General features: G+C 42.0%; 1 protein-coding gene across 1 annotated transcript in view; it reads right to left on the bottom strand.

Annotated features, from left to right (window-relative positions):
* LOC140478439 (uncharacterized) overlaps positions 1-21736 on the bottom strand; it is a 119161-nt gene that overhangs the window by 63238 nt on the left and 34187 nt on the right. Inside the window, exons 10-16 of the mRNA XM_072571703.1 lie at positions 20727-20823; positions 19877-19918; positions 18607-18771; positions 16198-16354; positions 14574-14638; positions 13663-13847; positions 9074-9266 (exon numbers count right to left, since the gene is read on the bottom strand). Coding sequence (XP_072427804.1) covers positions 9074-9266; positions 13663-13847; positions 14574-14638; positions 16198-16354; positions 18607-18771; positions 19877-19918; positions 20727-20823 — 904 coding nt within the window. The remainder of the gene's footprint in view (positions 1-9073; positions 9267-13662; positions 13848-14573; positions 14639-16197; positions 16355-18606; positions 18772-19876; positions 19919-20726; positions 20824-21736) is intronic.

Genomic DNA, 21736 nt, shown 5'->3' with positions numbered 1-21736 from the left:
CACCGACCCTGCAAAGAGTAACCCACCCAGACCCACTTCCCTTTGACTAATGCACCTAACACTATGGACAATTTAGCATGGCCAATTCACCTGACCTGCACATCTTTGGACTGTGGGAGGGAAACTCATGCAAACACAGGGAGAATGTGCAAACTCCACATAGACCATCACCCAAGGCTGGAAATGAACCTAGGACCCTGGTGCTGTGAGGCAGCAGTGCTAATCACTGAGGCACCATTCCTGGGACCAGAAAATGCCCAACCAGAAAAGTGTAGAAATCAAGAAGTTGATAAATGTTTTGAAAAAAAAAATTGAAAGTGTATTTGAATGAAGCAGTGCAGGTTTCTTTCAGAGAGGTACAAGTATAGCAAGATGAGGGGATTCCATTTCTGTCATAAAAAAATATTATTCAATCTTGCTTGGTCTCATTGTTTATGCATACAGATCCAATGCTATTGAACATTCCATATTTTGAGCCAGTCTTCCGTATGATCGGCAGTGTTAGACACCTTTGCAACTTTGTCAGCTCATGGGATACATATTTTTCTGTGAGCACAAGTGAGTTGAGAGAACAAGTCAAACTGTGAGTCATCCTTTCTTGTCAACACGTAACTCGAGGCTCATGTCTTTTTCATGTTAAAGGTGTGTCCGGTTTCTTATTACAGCTTTGGGTGAACAATCATCACTTTGTTGTTAGTACACTGCATGGACCAGTGAGTGAGAACATTATCCATATCCTGGACATTGATCCATCTGAGCCCACACTCCCTAATTCTTTATGGCCCCATTGCAAAGTACACTATTTGCAATGCTTTAATTTTGTCAAATCGCTCTTACTTTTATTCTTGTGATTCTCAGGTATTCAAATGGTCACATGAAAGCAATGAGTTGTGAATTAAATTCTGGCATAAATACATTGAGAATGTGCTTGCAAGAGTCCCAAACTATTTCTCTGTTGGTACAACAGACCACACCACAGCATCAACTGACTCATAATTTGGAGATGCCGGTGTTGGACTGGGGTGTAAAAAGTTAAAAATCACACAACACCAGGTTATAGTCCAACAGGTTTAATTGGAAGCACACTAGCTTTCGGAGCGACGCTCCTTCATCAGGTGGTAGTGGAGGGCTCAATCCTAACACAGAATTTATAGCAAAAATTTACAGTGTGATGTAACTGAAATTATACATTGAAAAATTGATTGTCTGTTAAGCCTTTCATCTGTTAGAATACAGTGATAGTTTCACTTCTTTCATGTGTAAATCACAAAACCTTTTTTTAAAAACGTTGCATTCTCAGGTTAGCTGTTAACAATGGTGATAGCTAGACAATATGTTGAAGGTGTTGGCCCCCTGTGTTCTCTGTCTATGCCATGATGTTTAGATTGATTCTAATCTAAAAAGTGAGATAACGGAGTTTTACATAAATTCATGCAGTTTTTGAGCTCAGAGCTCTACATGAATGCATGCAGTTTTTGAGCAAAGTACAATGTAAACCTGCAAGTACAAAGTCACCCCACAAAATATATGTGTGCATGTGGGTCTTTGTCTGTCTCTGTGTATATGTGTCTGTCTGGGTTGGGGGTTGTGAGTGTGAGAAAGTGTACGTGTGTGTGTAGTGAGTGCAGAGTGTCTAAGTCTAGGAGGGGGTATATGTGTGAGTGTGGGAGTGTGTGTGTCTGTAAGGGTGTGAATGTGTGTCAGTGTGTATGTATGTATATATAGGAGTGCCTGTGTGTGTGAGAGAGTGTGTGTGTGTAGGAATATCTGTGTGTGTGTGTAGTGCAATAGTGATCACCTGTAATGTGACATGAACCCAAGGTCTCGGTTGAGGCCCTCCCTATGGGTACCGAACTTAGCTATCAGCCTCTGCTCGGCCACTTTCCTCTGCTGCCTGTCCCAAAGTCCACCTTGGAGGATGGTCACCCAAAGGTCTGAGGCTGAATGTCCTGGACCACTGAAGTGTTCCCCAACTGGGAGGGAACCCTCCTGTCTGTTGATTGTTGTGCGGTGCCCATTCATCCGTTGTCGTAGCCTTTGTTCAGTTTCCCCAATGTACCATGCCTCCGGGCATCCTTGCCTGCAATGTATAAGATAGACAACGATGGCTGAATCACATGAGTACCTGCCTTGTATAAGGTGGGAGGTGTCCCCACGTGTAATGGTGGTATCTATGTCCACACTCTGACACGTCTTGTAGCGTCCACCGTGACGGGGCCGTATGGAGTTGTCCTGAGAGCCAGGCAGCTTGCTACGAACAACGATCTGTTTGAGGTTTGGCAGTTGTTTAAAGGCAAGTAGTGGAGGTGTGGGGAAAGTCTTGGTGAGGTGCTCATCCTCATTGATAATGTGTTGCAGGTCACGAAGAACATGGCATAATCTTTCAGCTCCTGGGAAGTACTGAACAACGAAGGGTACCCTGTTGGTGGCAGCATGTGTCTGTCTCCTGAGGAGGTCATTACAGTTCCTTGTTGTGGCACGTCGGAACTGGCGGTAGATGAGTTGGGCATTGTACTCTGTTCTTGTGAGGGCATCTCCGAGTACTTCCAGGTTCCAACTGACTCAGGTTAACTTTGTCACTCAGAGAGGTCAATGTAAGTGGAAAATGTGAAAGTTGAAATAGGATCACACACTAGTTGACTGCTTTCCAGAACACCTACGCTCTATCTATAAAAATTATAGATCCTTACTGGCATAAAATTTACAAAGAGGAGGAAAACAACAACAAACTGCCATTCCTAGATGTCACTGTAGAGCGAATAGCCAATGGGGAACTTCAAACCAGCATCTACAGGAAAACAACACATACGGGCCAAATACTGAACTATGGAAGTAATCATCCCAACATCCACAAACGAAGCTGCATTAGAACATTATTTCAAAGAGCCATCACACACTGCAGCACAGAGGAACTATGCAGAGCAGAGGAAAATCACCTATACAGGCCTCATTCCTGATAAAGGGCTTTTGCCCGAAACGTCGATTTTCCTGCTCCTTGGTTGCTGCCTGACGTGCTGTGCTTTTCCAGCACCACTCTAATCCTGCCAGACTACTCAGACTCTTGGCATCATGGTAGCCCACAAACCCATCAACACACTAAACCAGCAGCTAATAAATTTAAAAACCCTATACAGACAACAAGCAAAACAAACATCATATACAAAATTACTTGTAGGAACTGTAACAAATACTAATTGGACAAACTGGCCACCAGGATACATGAACATCGACTAGCCACAAAACGACATGACCCACTATTTCTAGTATCCTTACAAACGGATGAGGAAGGACACCACTTTGACTGGGACAAGACATCCATCCAAGGACAAGCCAAATAGAGACATGCACGAGAATTCCCAGGAGCATGGCATTCCAACTGGAACTCTATCAGCAAACACATTGACTTGTACCCCATTTAATACCATCTGAGAAAATGAACAGGAAATGGTATCACCATAGGAAATGACATCACCACAGGGAATTACATCATCAACCCAAGGAAATCTGAACACATAAATAGAAAGTGGGTCATAACACCAGTGTTTTACTGGAGGCTCGCTAATGATGTTAACTAGGATGGTGACAAAATGTCTGAAAATGAACCTTACAGCTCAGCAAGTGAACTTACATCCATAAAAATTATCCTGAGCTTCCGTTGTATTGCCACTTCCACACACCACTGTGTTACCACGCCAACACTTCTGTCTCAGGTTTGCTGCAGTGCTCCAATGAAGCTCAACACACCACCTTCCAAACAGGACTATACAGCACTCAGGACTCAATGTTGAGCTTTACACTTTTGGAGTACCTTCTTCAATGTCTTTTACCTAACCCCATACCGTAGCTCCTGTTTAAATATGTTGCTTTCAACCCAAGCAATCCATTTTCAACAGTTCATAGGCCTCAATCCAGTACCCAGCCTCTTTTTTTAACCCAGTTTACCAACAACAATCCCTTTATCTACGTAATCCTTTTTTCTCCATCTCTCTGGGCTCCATCATTACTTATCTGCTCACTCTTCCACCATCCCCACCCCTACCCCCACCTTCACCTCCTGTCATTAGCATATACCACTTTTTCTTAGCAGGCTGCCAGATCTGGTGAAGGGTCACTGGACTCAAAATGTTAACTCTGTTTTCTCTCCAAAGATGTTGCCAGGCCTGCTATGCTCTGCCAGCAATGTCTATGTGTAACTTGTTATTGTTCGTTGTGCTTGGCCACACACAGTGTGCACCTATCAAAGTAGCAAATCCAGTCAAAAATAATATCACAGGAAAGGCATTAAGTTGGAGTGAACACACTCCATACTGACTTGACTTGGATCACCATACTTCCACCACTAGAACTCTCTACCCAATGCTATTGTGGATTATTTCATGATGTGGAGAGTGATATGTCAGGCTGAAGTTTCATCAACCACTGTTCAAGAGAACTAGGGATGTACAAAGGAAGTTTATCTTGCCAGCAGCAGCCATATGTGAGGAATTAGTTTAAAAAGGTTATGTGAAACCCAGAACCAATCTGTAATGCTACTCAAGCACAGTGTTAAATCCTTCCTGAATGACAGATATTTACAAATCAAAAGGCTATTTGGCCCCTCTTTTCCCAGCATTGCAAAATTAATTCCATTACTATCCTCTCTCATTATAGCTCTGTAGCCTCATGTTTCAAAAGGTACCATAAGCATCTCTTTATGAGGTGTGATGACATCTTCCTCAGTTATTTTGAGGGAGCAGCACAGTGGCTCACCTGTCAGCACTGCTACATCACACCTCCAGATTTCCAGGTTTGATTACACCTTTGGGTGACTGTTGGTGTGGAGTTTGCCCCATTCTCCTCATGTCTGCGTAGCTTTCCTTTGGGTGCTCGGGTTTCCACCCAAAGATGTGCAGGTTAGGTGGATTGGCAATGCCAAATTGCCCATAGTGTCCAGGGATGTGCAAGCTAGGTGGATTAGCCATCAAAAATGCAAAGTTAAAAGAGTGGATGGAATGCTCTTTGGAGGGTCGTTGAGGACTCAATGGGCTGAATGGCCTTCTTCCTTATTGTAAGGATGCTATGATTTCCTATGCTGAAAATGTGTTGCTGGAAAAGCGCAGCAGGTCAGGCAGCATCCAAGGAACAGGGGAATCGACGTTTCGGGCATAAGCCCTTCTTCAGGAATCGAAACATCGATTCTCCTGTTCCTTGGATGCTGCCTGACCTGCTGCGCTTTTCCAGCAACACATTTTCAGCTCTGATCTCCAGCATCTGCAGTCCTCACTTTCTCCTCTATGATTTCCTATGCTATAGTACTCCAGATTATAACAAATCCCTATATGACTTTTTTCCCCTAACTGTCTCGTTTCATTCTTTTAATGAGCACATTAAATTGATAACCTATCACTCCAAACGAGATTCGGGGCAAATTATTTTTCCCTATTCAATGAAGCAAAACTTTTATTGAAACCTTGATTAAATCAGTCATTATTGCTGAATTACTAATCTTTGAAGTAATGCCTTTATCAACAATAAAACTTCAGAGACCTAAAATCAGTGCTGAAAGATTTATTGTGTTATAGAAATACAATCAAGTCCCAACTCCTCTGTTTCCACTGCAGCGACGTATCTATTGTAAACCAATCAATGCAAAAGAAGAATTCAGGCGGGCAACGTGCAGATATTATTGCAGCCAGATTCGTATCAGATGGAGAGAATGGAAGATCACCTCGTCAATAAACCTTCATCCAGCTGCCACAATAGGGTTCAGCAAGTAGCAAAGGAACAAACTTCCAATAACTCTGAAATAGAGAGGGACAGATGTTCAGAATATGAACGTTATGATTCTCACTGCAAATACAGCTCACTTTAGCAATGGGTTTTCAAATTTACCTGCTAGCAGCCAAGACCAAAAATAGTCAAAACAGGAGCAAGAGCTTGGGGAATACATGGAATAGGGCTGAGAAAGGACAGTGACTGTGAACACTAGAAGAGGTCAAAGGGACAGTCTAGGAACATAGAGGCTGTTTGAGCCAATGTTAAAGCATGATCAGGGGAGTGAAGGAAAGAAAGAAGGGCAAAATTAGAGAAAAGGAGCCGATTATAGACTTGTGAAGAGGAATGCAGAGTACAGAGATGAACAAATCAGAGTTAGAGTCCTGGGGTAGGAGAAACCTAGAACAGAGTCAGACACAGAAGGAGAATAGGCTGTAAACAGAAGTGAGGGGAAGTTAAAAAGGTAAAAAATAAGACAGCAAGAAAACTTGAGAGCCAAGGAGAGGGAAATAAAGGACAGGGAAATTGTCAGACGAGGAGCTTGAATATTAATGGAGGACACTTACGTAACAATACTCAATAACACTGGGGGTTAGGGACAGTTTGGAAATAAAGCAGCAAGGACAAGGGGAGATGGAAGCAAACTTGGATGGCCAGAAGGAAAGGGAAGGGAATGGGGAGAAAGACAGGAAGGAAGAACTAAATCAACAGTATGAAGCAGCTGGTGAATTGACAAGAGGCACATTATACTTAAATTGCCGTAAGAGCAACCAAAGCATATCTAATTGTAATTTCCAAAAGTGAAAACTTGTTGATTAAAGAGGAATGATTGATAGAAGACAGAGGAATGGCAGTAAAATGGGATTATTTAGATAACTCAGAGATCTAGTACGGTCATGTTGACCTGAATGGCATCCTGTGTTATGTTATTCTAACTGACCAATACGTGATGGCTGGGAACAATGAAGGATGTTAAGAGGGGTTGGTGGTACTTTATGCAAACCAGATTAGTACTGGAGGCCCAGGTAATGAGAGAAAATAATACAAAAGTAGCTACAGCAATAATCAATAAATAATTAACAAATTAATACAATGTTTTACATTTACATCAGGTGTAGGTTAAACATAGTGGAATGCACATCCCACTCATCAAGTATAACATAAAATCTCAGTGATATCACTGAGCGACCGGCATTTAAGCTCAAAGCAGTTTTTTCTGTCATAGTTGAACTGTAAAAATGTGATGTTGGGGATTAAAAATAAAACTATTTTAGCTAAATGTAGGGTCTGAAAAGGTGGGATGCTCCTGAAGTACTCTTATGGACAATACTCGCAGGATTCCAATTCAGCAAGTTCCTCACTGTTGGTCGAACAGAAACGTAGTGGACAGGTATATAGATTTATCATGAGAAAGTGAGGACAGCAGATTCTGGAGATCAGAGTCGACAGTGTGGTGCTGGGAAAGCAGAGCAGGTCAGGCAGCATCTGAGGAGCAGGACAAGCAATGTTTCAGGCATAAAGCCCTTCATCAGGAATGAGGCTTGTGAGCCAAGTGGGTCGAGGGATAAAAGGGAGGGGGGGGGGGTGGTTTGGCTGGTGGGAAGGTAGCTGAGAGTGTGATAGGGAGATGGAGGTGGAGTGATAGGTCGTAGAGGAAGGTGGAGCGGATAGTGGGAAGGAAGATGGACAAGTAAGACAGGTCATAAGGGTGGTGTTGAGTTGGAAGGTTGGAACTGGGATAAGGTGGGAGAGTGGAGACATGAGGAAACTATTGAAGTCCACATTGATGCCATGTGGTTGGAGGGTCCCAAGGTGGAAAATGAGGCATTCTTCCTCCTGGCGTCAGTTGGTTAGGATGTGGCGATGGAGGAGGCCCAGGACCTGCATGTCCTCAGCGGAGTGGGAGGGGGGGGTTGAAGTGTTAGGCGACGAGGCAGTGGGGTTCATTGGTGTGGGTGTATATATTTACCAGGAGTTTGAGAACAGGTATGATTGGGAACAGCACTGCCCTTGAACAGATTTAGGGTGCAAGATATTTACAGACATCCCCAAAGACTGAAAAGGTTCACCCTATCACAAAGTGGATCAAAATGGAAAAAGCTGGAGAATACTGTCGGGAGGGTGGGTAGACTGAGGATCCAGCCTCTCTCTAACCTAGTCTGGAAACCAATTTAGAGGCCCTCTCCTGTGCAGAAACCTGAAATGCGTAGTTTTTTTTTAATCATGTGGCTTTTCACTGATATGATCCATGCAGCAAGTATCTGAAGGCAGATCTTGATAATAAACACTGGGAATCAAAACCTCTGGATTTTCTCAGTATAGATTTTTCCATCAACCTTTTTGCTCATACAATTGAGGGGTCTCTATTGTAAGGATATTTCATTTTAGGCGTGCAGTAAGTTCTATCCATAGAGTCCCTACAGTATGAAAACAGGACCTTCAGCCCAGTAAGTCCACACTGACCCTCCAAAAAGTATCCCATCTGGTAGCCCTACTACTTTATATTTACACGACAAATGCACCTATCCTACACATCCCTGAACACTATGAGCAATTTAACATGGCTAATTCACCTATCCTACACATCCCTGAACACTATGAGCAATTTAGCATGGCTAATTCACCTAACCTACACATCTTTGGACTGTGGGAAGAAACCGGAGCACCCAGAGGAAACCCACGCAGACATGGGGGGAATGTGCAAACTCCACACAGACAATTGCCTGAGGCTGGAATCGAACCAGTGTCCCTAGCACTGTGAGGCAACAGTGCTAACCACTGAGCCAACCGTGCTGCCCCCAGTACATCAAAGGTTTATAGCATTGTTGCAATCATGCGACACAGCTCCAACCTCAGAGGCACAGAATAGACTCAAAAATTCCTACAATTGGCACAGGACCAATTATCTCATCAGCTTGACCGGTCCTTCCAAGTCCCCTCTCCCCTGATGATGCCTGTTATTTTCTTCTACTCCTCAAGTTCTCTGTGCAAAGGCAGGTCCTTCAAAAATATTCAGGTCCTTCAAAAATATTCATGAAACTGCAGCAGAAGTGCCTTGATTTTATCTGTTAGTGGTAGGGCCATGGACAAGCCGCATAGCACAATTTGAACGTCTGTCCTCAGAAGTTTCACCTGGACCTCAGGATTACTTGCTCAGTGACATTACCATTTCATCCCTGCTTGTCCTAAGTTCCAAATCTACCATTACTGTATGGAAGAGCTTGGTGATCTCCATTTGAATGCAACCAATAAAAACATTTCCAAAACTGTTTAAAGAGCAACACATTAATGACGTCCACTGTTCACTAATGATATTTACCAGGAGTTTTGCAGGCATGGAGCCCTTTCAATGAGGCAATATAATCATCACCCAGGAAGCTTTTGTAGTCTTTTTTGGGGACTTCAATGAGGCACTGAGTAGAGTCCTTGAAAAGCAGGTCCTTGCCCGAATATGTTTCCGAGCTGAACATGCTGAAAGTTGTTTTTGAGGTTCCATCACGGCCATATTTTTTCTATAATAGGAAAGAAATTTCTTAATGTGATGAAACTTAGCACACTCCAAAGGTCTGCACATTAATTATATTTAGAACAGAACCATCTTCTGAAGGCAATTAAGGTTTTGACAATAAGTTTGTCTTTCCAGCATTACCACCAACCAAGACCATGTGAAGAGAGAGTTCTAGGCAACACATTATTATTAGAGTGCAGGATGTATTGTTAAGGTGCATTGTCCACTAGCAATATCTGCATACACTGCAATATATCCACAGTTTTGACAAAACAACGTTGTGACTGTTTCTTTAAAACATCAATATGCAAAATGTTTCATATCAGGTCCGGCAGCATTTGTGGAGAGAGAAAGACGGAGTTAACTTTTCAAGTCCAATATGACTTCTTCAGAACCCCTGTTTCTCTTTCCAGGGGTGTTGTCATATTTGCTGAGTATTTCCAGCACTGTCTGTATTTGTTTCTGATTTCCAGTGTCCACAGTATTTTGCATTTATAACAGGTTTTTTGCAATACAAAGCTTCAAGGTTTGCTACTTACAGTCAGGTCAGGAAAAATATGTAAAGAGAAATACAGACCTAAATCTTTTAATTGTTTTTTTCTTCACAGCTGCTGTTTGACCTGCTGAGTATTTCCAGCATTTTCTGTTTTTATTTCAGATTTCCAACATCTGTAGTACTTTGCATTATTTTTGTGGTCACCATGGTAACTCATTTTAGAAGGAGTCAAATGATTAAGTTTGAAATGGCTGTAAATCTGAAATCAAAGTAGTCTTTGAAAACAAAATGTTAACTCTTTTTCTTTTGCAGATGCTGCCAGACCCACTGAGTTTCTCCAGCAGTTTCTGATTTTATTATAGACTTCGTGATTGGTTCAGTTTAAATGAAACTATATTGACTGACATCTGCAATTACATCCTTTGGCATTGACCTACACACTGGGAATGACAATGGCAAACACAACTCTGTCAACTCTAATTTTGTCCCAAAATTAGGAGAGCTGTCTCGATGCCGAGGCAAGCAATAGCCTGATACAATCATACACACTGAATCTTAAATTATAAAGTCAGAGACACCGCCATGATTATCGTTGGGTATGTTCAGTCCCACCAGCAGGACAGACCTAGCAGCGGTGGTAGCACAGTGGTATACAATAGAGAGGGGCTTGCACCAGGAGTCCTCAGCATTGACTCCAGAACCAATGAAGTTTCATAGCATCAGATCAAACTTAAGCAAGGAATCCCCATGCTGATTACTACCTAATGCCCTCCCTCAGCTGATGCATCAGTACTCCTACATGGTGATCATCATTGAGAGGAAGCACTGAGGATGAAGAATGTACTCTGGGTGGGGAATCAACCAGAGTGGTTTGGTGGCACTGCTACTGACCAAGCTAGCTAAGTCTGAAAGGACAAAACTGTTGGACTGAGTCTGCAGAAATTGGTGATGGAACCAACTGAAAAGAAAACCATATTTGACCTCGTCGCCCATCAATCTATTTGTTGCAGATGAATCTATCTGTGACAGAATCGTTTTAGAGTCACCACTGCACAATCTTTGTGGAGACAAAGTCCCATTTTTGCTTTGAGGATACAACTCCATGCTCTGCGGCATTGTCGCTGTGTTAAATGAAACATGATTCAAACAAATTTAGCAACTTGAGAATGGGCATCCATGAAGTATTGTGGGACATCAGCAGGAGCATCGTTATATTTAATCAAATTCTATAACGTCATCGCCTGGCATCTTCCCCAACATTACCATCAAACCGAGGTGTAGTGAAGACTGCAGGAGGGCATGCCAGGAGAAACATCAGGCATACCTAAAAATAAGACGTCAACCTGGTGAAGCTACAACAAAGAACTACATGCATTTTAACCAGCATAAGCAGCAATCTACAACCAATGTATCAGAGCTAAACTCTGCAACCCTATTACATCCAGCTGTGAAAGGTGGACAACTAATGGGAGGAGAAGGCTCGAAAAATATCTCAATTTTCAATGATAAGGAAGGCTAGCACAACAGTGCAAAAGTTAAGACTGAATCATTTGCAGCAATCTTTAGCCAGAAGTGGTGAATGGACAATTCAGTTTGGCCTTCTGCTAAGATCACCAGAAACAGAGGGACATGTCTTCAGCCAATTTGATTCAGGCCACATGATATCCAGAAGGCACTGGTTACTGCAAAGGCTAATGGCCCTGAGAATGCTCTGGCAAAAAGTACTGAGGACTTGTGCTCCAGATCCTGCCACATGTACAGCCAAGCTGTTTTAGTGCAGCGACAACACTGGAATCAACTGGGCAATGCAGAATATTGCTGAATGCATAAAGCAGGATAAGTCCAACCTATCCATTTATTCCCCATCAGTCTATTCTCAGTCTTCAGTAAAATGATGAAACGTGTCATCAACAGTGCTGTGAAATAGCACTTGCTCAGCAACCAGCTGCTTACTGCTGCTCAGTTTGAATTCTGCCAGGGCCTTTCAGCTCCCGGCCTCATTACAGCGTTGGTTCAAAAATGGACAAAGAGCTGAATGCAGGGGATGAGATGAGATTGACTAAAATTAAAGGCAAAGTCACCTTAGTCTTACCAGATCATCAGGCTGCTTTCTCATTAGAGAAAGAGATGTGAGTCACTACACCTGAGGCGAAGGGAGAATCTGGGAAGGGGAATTCTAACAGTGACTTGAGCTGATGTAGGAATTGAACCCATGCTGTTGAACTCATTCTGCATTTCAAACCAGTTGTCCAGGCAACTGAGAATTGTAAAACATATTGCAGAACGATAAAGTGTTCCTTCAACATCGCAGCAGTAAACAATGAGTTTACAGAAGGAACAGGAACAGAAGTGATGGAAATATTTAGCAAATGAGGCATTATACTTTAAAAAAAATTGCCAAGTCTCTATTTGATATGCATCTAAATGAGCAAACGGGATCTCTGTTTAATATTTCATGTGAAAGAAGACCCTGGGAGAAAATATGACAAAATCTTCTAAAAGATCGGTTTATAAGTTTCCATAGTTGCAGAAACCATACAGCTGTATTCTCATCTGAGAGACAATTAACCTGAGGGTCACCATGCCTTGGATGAGGGGAGAAGTTGAGATGGTGGCACCTTCATGTGAACCTCAGCAGACAGTATGGGAAAGTATTTAAATTAGGGGGGAGTTACTATGCTATTAGGCAGGAACTGGAGCGCCTAAATTGAGAACAAATGTTCTCAGAGAAATGCATGACGGAAATGTAGAGGTTGTTTAGGAAGCGCCTGCTGATAGTACTGGACAGGTTTGTCCCACTGAGGCAAGGAAGGGATGGTAGGGTGAAGGAACCTTGGGTGACAAGGGATGTAGAACATCTAGTCAAGAGGAAGAAGGAAGCTTAACTAAGGTTGAGGAGGCAAGGATCAGACAGGGCTCTGGAGGGTTACAAGGTAGCCAGCATGGAACTGAAGACTGGGCTTAGAATGGAGCATGAAAAAGCTTTAACGGATAGGATTAAGGAAAACCCTCAATGCATTCTCCACTTATGTGAGGAATAAGAAAATGGCCAGAGTGAGGGTGGGCCGATCAGGGATAGTGGAGGGAACTTGCGCCTGGAGTCGGAGGAGGTAGGGGAAGTCCTTAATGAATACTTTGCTTCAGTATTCACTACTGAGAGGGTCTTTGACATTTCAGAGAACAGTATGAAACAGACTAATATGCTCGAATGGGCTGATAATAAGAAGGAGAAGGTGCTAATAACTTTGAAAGACATAAGGATAGTTAAGTCCCCTGGACCAGACGGAATATACTTTTGGTTACTACAAGAAGTGAGGGAAGAGATTGCTGTGCCTTTGGTGATGATCTTTGCGTCCTCACTGTCCACTGGAGTAGTGCTAGATGATTGCAGGGTAGAAAATGTTATTCCCTTGTTCAAGAAAGGGAATAGGGATAATCCTGGGAATTACAGGCCAGCCAGTCTTATGTCTATGATGTCTATACTGGAGAGGATTCTGAGAGGAGGGATTTATGATTATTTGGAAAACCATAGTCTGATTAGAGATAGTCAGCATGGCTTTGCAAGGGGCTGGTTCATGTTTAAAGAGGTGAGACTAATTGCGCACATTGTGAACCAACGGGAGATACAAAATCCTAAAGAGGGGGCCACAGAGCAGCTCTTGCTCTTCCTCTCTTTCCATAGAAGTCAGTCACCAATAGCCTGAGCACAAAATTGAATGATCAGCAAACAGTAGGTAGAATTAACAGTTGGTGCGTGTTCAGTGAAAAAGAATGTTGGCAGAGTTGTGCAGGGCCGACCTGGAATTTTGGACAAGGGTGCTTTGTCATTTGTCACTATTCACCAGAGAAGATTTGTATTTTGCAGGGCCAAGCAATAATATTAATAAAAAATTAACACACTGACCTGTTCAGCTTTCAGCAGATTGACAAGTCTCGTTTCCATCCCATGTCGTGTCATAACAGCATGTGCTGGCACTTCAGCCAGGTTACAGGTCAAGTAGTCAGAGATTGGTGCTGTACTACCATCCTTGCACAGGAGGCGATAGTTCGCAGATTGCAGATTCTTATTCCAACTGAAATGTCCGTTCCCTGCGAATGAAAATTATTCCAATCGTTATTGTCATCAACTTGTCTCCCACAATTCAACGGGCCTGTCTTCTGGTTTTTAAGACTTAGCAAGGCATTGTTACCCCAATCCGGACAATACTTGGCAATTTATTGGAAAACACACATTCGCAAATATGGTACAATGTTGACAAGACTAACTGATAAGAGGATGGTATCTTTTTTTGTTGATTTAAGCACTTACAATTGATGAGTGAAGGGCATATGACAATACAAGGAATTGTCAACATCCAATGGATGTGCTTTACTTTAATGTTCCTTTAGAAAAGGGAATTTAAGTATTTTATATTGACATGTGAAACCATTAGACTTGATTTTTAAATCCAAATTCATCACTTGATGGGTCTTCTGTTTAAATCAGTAGTCAAGCTGAAAGTGAAATGTGCTTGCTTTGGACTCTAGGTAAAAATATCTCTGTCATTCCAACTTTCACAAAGACATTCGCCTCCTTCAAAGCACCTTGGCTCCAGAGACCTGTTGCTGTCCCATAGGCTAAAGATTCTCGCTCTCCTTCTCTAAATCCCGTGCTCTAAATCAGAGCAAGCCCACTTCAAGTCTTATCATGTTCACAGAGCACTACTGCTCACGTCATCGGCAGATACATCACTAAGCCATTGCAGAAGTTGAAAACATCAGATTTTCACCGTCCAGGCCAACACAATTCAAATTTATGAAGAAAGTTACACGCACCGTCAGTGTTCTCTGGCACGGTGGTATGTTTGACGAAAGCAACATCACCTGCTTCTGCCATGCACCTGAAGGAGATTTAAGTTAAATTCAGAAAGCACGATTACAAAAATAACTACGTTCAACTTCCTCCAGTTTCCTCTGTTCCGCTGCAAAAGCATTGACTATTGACCTACAATTACTGGCACGCTGCCCGTGTATTTAAACCAAGATGTTGAGTATCAGAAGACTATTCGACCATGTGATTTGTCACCATTGAATTTAAACTTATGTTTAACCCTGTTAACTCAGAAAAGGGTACTGTCCAGGAGTAGCAAATCTGACTGAAATTTGGCCTTCCTCACCATCAATTCTCCTGCTGTGAATGGGGCATTGAACTTCCAATGGGAGCAGTCACTTGACTTAAATGGCGTAAATCAGATGTCTGCCCAATTTGTTGGCTTAGGAGAGACAATGTGAATTTCATGCTGGTTCCAAGAAATGATATCTGACAGCAAAGTGGTTTGGAAAGACATATGATGCATAGGACTTCGGGCTAAGAGAGAATACTTTAGAGAACAGAAGTCCAGACTTGTACTGCCAAGTCCTGCTCCCCCCAACCCAAAAAACAAAGTTCTTTTTATACTGGTCACAGATAGCCTTGGTGGCTTCCTGATAATTTTACTGGTCAGGTCAATCAGCTTGCATTTAAAAGAAACCTACAGCCAAACTTCATACAACTGTAAGGAGCATGTATAATGGAGGAAGCTACGAGACTATTCTGCCAAATGTCAAGACAAAGCTGATCAAGAAAACAGAATAACTCAAAATGTATCCCTTTGAACATGAATGTTCAACACTCTTGCATGTACGAGCAATGATGTGGAGGTGCCTGAGTTGAACTGGGGTGAGCAAAGTCAGAAGTCATATGACACCAATCTATAGTCTAACATATTTTGGTGGCACGGTGGCTCAGTGGTTAGCACTGCTGCCTCACAGCACCAAGGTCCCAGGTTCAATTCCAGCCTCGGGTGACTGTCTGCGTGGAGTTTGCACATTCTCCCGAGTGTCTGTGTGGGTTTCCTCCGGGTATTCTGGTTTCCTCCCTCAGTCCAAAGATGTGCAGGTCAGTTAGATTGGCCATGCTAAATTGCCCATAGTGTTAGGTGCATTTGTCAGTGGGAAATGGGTCTGGGTAGGTTACTCTTCGGAGGGTCGGTGTGGACTTGTTGGGCTGAAGGGCCTGTTTCCACACTGTAGGTAATCTAATCTAATAATTATTTGAAATTACAAGCTTTCAGAGCGCTACTTCTTCATCAGGTGATTGTGATTTCAAATAAACCTGTTGGACTATAACCTGGTGTTGTGTGATTCTGTAAGAGTAAGGTAGGGCATGAAAAGGTGAGGTATGAAGGAATTGAAACTGGCTGAAGAAGGAGAGTTCAGGCAGAAAGTTTGGGGTAGCAAGAAACAATGGCACACCTCGAAAAGTAAATAGATCGAAACAAAAAACAATTGTTTTGGTTGGTGGTTTATAGCAATCGAATGACTTAAGCAACAAAGCGAAAAGTTTCAAGTAAACAAGGTAACATGTTGTCATTGACATTGCACAGTACAGTTCAAACCAGATAAGGATTCCATTTTGTACCTGAAGGCTCCACTGTAGCTGAAGTATTGTTCATTGTTGTTAGCTACACATGTGCTTTCTGTATCCAAGTGCTTTTCAGAACCAATACAAAGGGAGCACAGTTTGGGGTAAACATTCTTATCCGCTCCAGGAGCACAGCTCGAACTAAAATAGGTTGCTTTGTTAAAAAAATAGAAGACATATAAATTATGCATTTTCCAAGAAAATTAATATCCGCTTTTCAGTTGCAGTCTGAATCCAGACTGTGGCGTAAAATTAGCCAACTGTACTCAGCTGAGAAGGAAAGGAGGGCCCAAAGTTCTAGTGAGGTAGGAGATTACAGAGCAAAGGAGTCTTCAGGGTGAGAGCAGAGGAGGAGTGGAGGAATCCAGATTAATCAGTCTTCACCTCCAGTTAGGTCACAATTCAATTCTGTCTTATTGCAGGGATGTGGTTAATGGTGTGGTTGGATTACACTAGGTAATTCACGCAGATTGTCACCAACACCTTCAAAACTGAAATTCTGTAACTGACTTTTTTTTAAAAAAAGAGTCTTAGCTATATCCTAGCAAAGCAAGAGACCATTCTGAGTTTCACTGTTTCATTAAAGTAGTTTCTTTGTTGCGCTCAATGAGGACCATACTCGTCAGTCTAACTAATAAAACCAAATAAGAGATATTGCTATCAAAATCCCATTCTAGTGACACCTGCCTTTTCCTGGGATACTTAGAACAGTCCTCCTCAGTCAGATGTATGAAAAATTTCATGATACATTTTGTGATCTTGAAGCTCCCATACCCATTTATAGCAGAGAGAGTGTGTGCTATGCAAAGTGAATAAAATAAGAGAATAAAATTGCATGTGAACTATTCGTGCAGTTCTAATTCTAAATGTCTTCAACTGACACCATTCTGTCCCAAGAGCTGTAGACTCAGATCCCCCAACTTTCTTCCTCCTAGTCTTTCTTTGCAGTATCTTGATGATTATATTGGTGTACTTCGCTAATATGGGCAGCACGGTGACACAGTGGTTAGCACTGCTGCCTCACAGTGCCAGAGACCTGGGTTCAATTCCCGCCTCAGGCAACTGACTGTGTGGAGTTTCCACGTCCTCCCTGTGTCTGCATGGGTTTCCTCCGGGTGCTCCGGTTTCCTCCCACAGTCCAAAGATGTGCAGGTCAGGTGAATTGGCCATGCTAATTTGCCCGTAGTGTTCGGTAAGGGGTAAATGTAGGGGTATGGGTGGGTTGCGTTTCGGTGGGGCGGTGTGGACTTGTTGGGCTGAAGGGCCTGTTCCCACACTGTAAGTAATCTAATCTAATAAACATGAATTTTTCAAATCAATTTTGCTTTCAAAAGCCACTATCTCCTCATTTTCTTGGTCCATCTTCAACTCTTACTTTGCATTTCTCAGCTTCTCTGCCACCATTTCTATGGATAGGCTATTAAATAATGTTTGCTGCATGTCCATTGGCTCTATCTATGACTTTGATTGCACTTCCTCCACCTCACAAATCTTCTATTCCATAATTCAAGTTGCTAGTCATTCATTCTAACAGTTCTGACAGGTTAAATCAGTTTCAAATTGTCCAAAGTTTTTCTCCCACTGTGTCAAACACGGCAACAGGGAAGAGGAAGGATTAACAGATTTGCTGGTCTCAATATTATGTGAAGCTGTGAACCCTCACAAACCTCACATTCTAGATGTTCAGCAGCACAGTATATCTCTGGCTTGAAAATCGGGAATAGATATTTTCTGTGTAGATGCAAAGATCAGCATATAAAAACTCCTTCTAAAATGTTCTCTGCCCTTCTTTCACTTTTGTCTTGTGTTTTATATCACTTATGTGCTGCCTTTCCCTTTGATCACATGTTTTTCTGCTCTAGGACCCAGTTGACAGGTTGTCTCTCAACCGCTGTAATTTCTACAGTATTCTCCAGGACTACAGTACAGAACAGATTGTGTCTCCCAGGTCATTCGATATCTCTCATGGTACTTGTAGAATCTCTAAGGCAACTTTCTCTTTCCCACTTCTGGCCTGCCTCTGAAAAGGTGACCAATACTTTCTAGTGTTCACCTTATTCTAGGTTTTCAAATTGTAAAAGATATTAATTCAATAAAAAAGCATACATGAAGTGCAGCTAATATAAAGCACACAGGTGAAAAAAGAAAACAAGTTTCCAAAAGAAGCATAAGAAAGAATCAATAACAAGATGCAACAAATACTAGGTAGGAAAGTATGCAAGATGTTAGAGAGCAAAGGATGGAAAACAGATAAATTAAAGAGTTTGAGGAAGTGGAAAGCAGAAGAGAAAGAGATTGACATTGACATGGATAGAAGACAATTTACCCCTTATGGAATTTAACAGAAGTATTTCCTTGTGCAATTAAATATTTCACAAGGGCAGAGAAAGGTGAAAGCATACTTACAATTATAAATATCACAAGCTCTGATTTTATTTTTGTTGATCAGGTATCCCATGGGAACGTTCCAGCCTGCAGTCCGGCCAACAGCTGTGTGACAGGACTTCTTCCCTCTCAGTTTATTCCAGTTCAGGCTAGTATCCTTTATAACCGCCACAGCATAGTAAGAGGCTGTGAAAGAATACAATCAATGTAACATTTTCAGTGGAAGAATGAATAAATATTTATAGCAGAACAGGATTCAGGATAGTGGAAAGTCATCAGGGTAATATGTAGGTTTTAGATTACTTCAGTATTGAGATGTCAGAGATATGATGGGCTGCATGACTTTTTTTCTTTGCCTTGAGCTACTTTATCTTATCATTCCAAGTCCCTCCAAGATCAGTTCCATCTGAGCCAAAAGGTTTTGGATCAAACTCCAATTCCAATCTTGGCCAAGTAATCTAGTTTGACCAGGAGATAGTAAGGACTGCAGATGTGGGAAGTCGGAGTCAATAGATGTAGAGCAGGGAACCACAGTAGGTCAGACAGCATCCGAAGAGCAGGCAAGTCAATGTTTAGGGCCAAAACCCATCATCAGTACTACGCAGGAGGAGGGGAAGGGAGCCCAGAAGTATATAGAGGCAGAGGTGGGGCAAGGGGATGGTGATAGGTGGGTGGGGGTTATTGTGATTGGTCAGTGGGAAGGATGGAGTAGATAGGTGAGTACAAAGGTGGACAGGTGAGGTCTGGTCAGGGAAGGAGGGCTGGACATGGAATGAGACTGGAGGGGTTTTAAATCTGGTGAAATTCAATATTGAGGCCATTGAGCTGTAAGCTCCTCAGGTGAAATATAAGGTGTTGTTCCTTCACACCGTACTCAGAGACTAACTATACTGTTATAACAGAATTGGAGGCCATTATTTTCATTGAATTCTTCTTACTGTGAAGATACCCTTTGAACTTGGTGTATCTCTTACTCACACAGCATAGGGTTCAGAAAGAGAGAACAGGAGGTCACAGAGTGGGGAGCTAACCAGTCCATCTGTGGGGGTGGGGAATGTTTGGATTGCATTTGCAGCCTTTATGCTTCTGGTAAAATGCCTTCAAACAAACATTTCTTCAAAATTGCTGCAAGTGATTGCATAGTGTTTTTGGTCCTTTACAATTGAGTTGTTGCTACATTGGCAATATGTGGTGTTCATTGCAAGGCAACAATGTGGCAGTATTGATTGCTCAACCTTAATTACATAGATTGAAAAAGATTTGCTTGGCTAATATGTATTTTAACACTTACGTATTTTTGTGTTCGTTGGTGAGCTGCATGGGGTAAGATTTTCTACAGAAAGAAGGGAAAAAGTATAATTTTAATGCAATGCAATCACAAGGTAATAATTTGCAGCATATATAATCTTATGTGCCTGAAATGAATCCTCCCCAGCTCAGTCATATCACATACACACAAAAGTAAAACACCAACTTCAAACACCCACAAACATATCAAGTCAAGTATCCTTCATCCGGATAATACTGTATGCACCTCATCAAAGTCATCGAGCTTCACCTGCAATTGCACTGTACATGCAAGTGATGAACAATAGACTGAAGCCATATGTTTTGAGAAAATCCTATGGCAGATTTTCCAATTCCTTAACATTTCAACAGTCTCCTAATTTTTGGGTAAATCCTATAATATGAGTTGTAGTTTTATGTTTTCTTTTTAATATGGTGTTCCTGAAACTACGAATTATAAATGGGATGTGGAATACAATAATTCACTGACATTACAGAGCTTCAACAGTTCCATTAACAACTTTAAGCCCACATTATAGCCCAAGGATGGTGTGAAAAAATAATTAAAGAGATGGATAAATTGTTCAGGATAAGTAGGACCCAATCAGACGTTCTGAGAATAAGCCAAGACTCACTCTGACAATGACATTAGACGAGATCCTTCTAACTCAGCAATCACATGTGGCCTAAGTTGTTAATCTTCACGACCAAGTTCCCAAATGGAATGAGATTGGCTGGATTGTTTGGGATACAGAACCAAGTTACCCAAATCATTTCCACACAATGATTCGTGCCATATGTTAATGAAGCCATGCAAGAAAGATCGCAATTTAAAGCTTTTGCAGAATACTTACTTTTGTCATAATGCTCTGCCATAACTGGAACAAGGCCACACTTTCCTCCAAGATAGACTTGCCCACCATCAAGACTCATTGCATCAGCAATACCAGACTGCAAGCAGAGAATTTATACAGTGTGTCTGTTACTCTGAATCTCTTTTTCACTCCATCTGTCCATTTTGTTTTACTCTCAGGGCATAACCTTAGCTTTCGCTTTATACTTGTATTTGGTGCATGATGTAATCTCCTGTGAGCTCTCATCAAAAGTTACACCTCACTCTCCTGTTTAAGTATTGTAGATGTAGCTAAATAATGATTTGTCCGGGCCTACAAAAATGTCTCTTGCTTTCGCTTAGTTATCAGAAATTGAAAGCATCTGAAGCCTGCACAGAAGCTGCACTAACTTCTACAGGCTGCTTGTATCAAAATTACTGGGGCCATTTAACAGAGAGTCTATCCAGGAAACAGTGAGAATGCCATAATTGAATTTGGTCTCAGCCTCCTTGGGCATGAAGAAGTGTGATCGGGGAAATGTTGATTTTGAAGGAGTTAGGAACCAGTTAACAATTCTGAAGAAGACCCTGTTAAACTCAAAACATTAATTTTGTTCTTTCTCTACAGTTTTGATTTTAAAAAAAAGGAAAATCGTGCTTTGAAACAGTTTTCAGCAAGGCTTTGGATACAATGTCAACTGAGAGATTGATCAATAAAGTAATAATGCACAAATGATGGGCCGAATCATCCAGGCCTGCAAGAGCTGAGGGTGGAGGTGGGAGACCATGGATGTGAGGTAGGTTGTCATCTGATTTAACACTCATTTCACCAATTCTGATTCCCTTGAATCTGAAATCGCTTTAGGGTTCCCATTTTCCTGCCAATCTAAAGTAAATCCTCCCAGAGGACCATAGAATCTTCCCATACGAGTTCAACTTGACCCAGAGAGTGTCCCAATGCCTCCAAATCTGATGCCTTCTCTTCCTGCATCAATTCTCCAGCCATGTGTGTAGTTGTCCTATTTTAATCCG

This window comes from Chiloscyllium punctatum, chromosome 6 (genome assembly GCF_047496795.1).
Source record: "Chiloscyllium punctatum isolate Juve2018m chromosome 6, sChiPun1.3, whole genome shotgun sequence".
Classification (NCBI taxonomy): Eukaryota; Metazoa; Chordata; class Chondrichthyes; order Orectolobiformes; family Hemiscylliidae; genus Chiloscyllium; species Chiloscyllium punctatum.
Note: the sequence above shows the minus strand (reverse complement) of the source record. Positions and strands in the feature narration are given on the sequence as shown.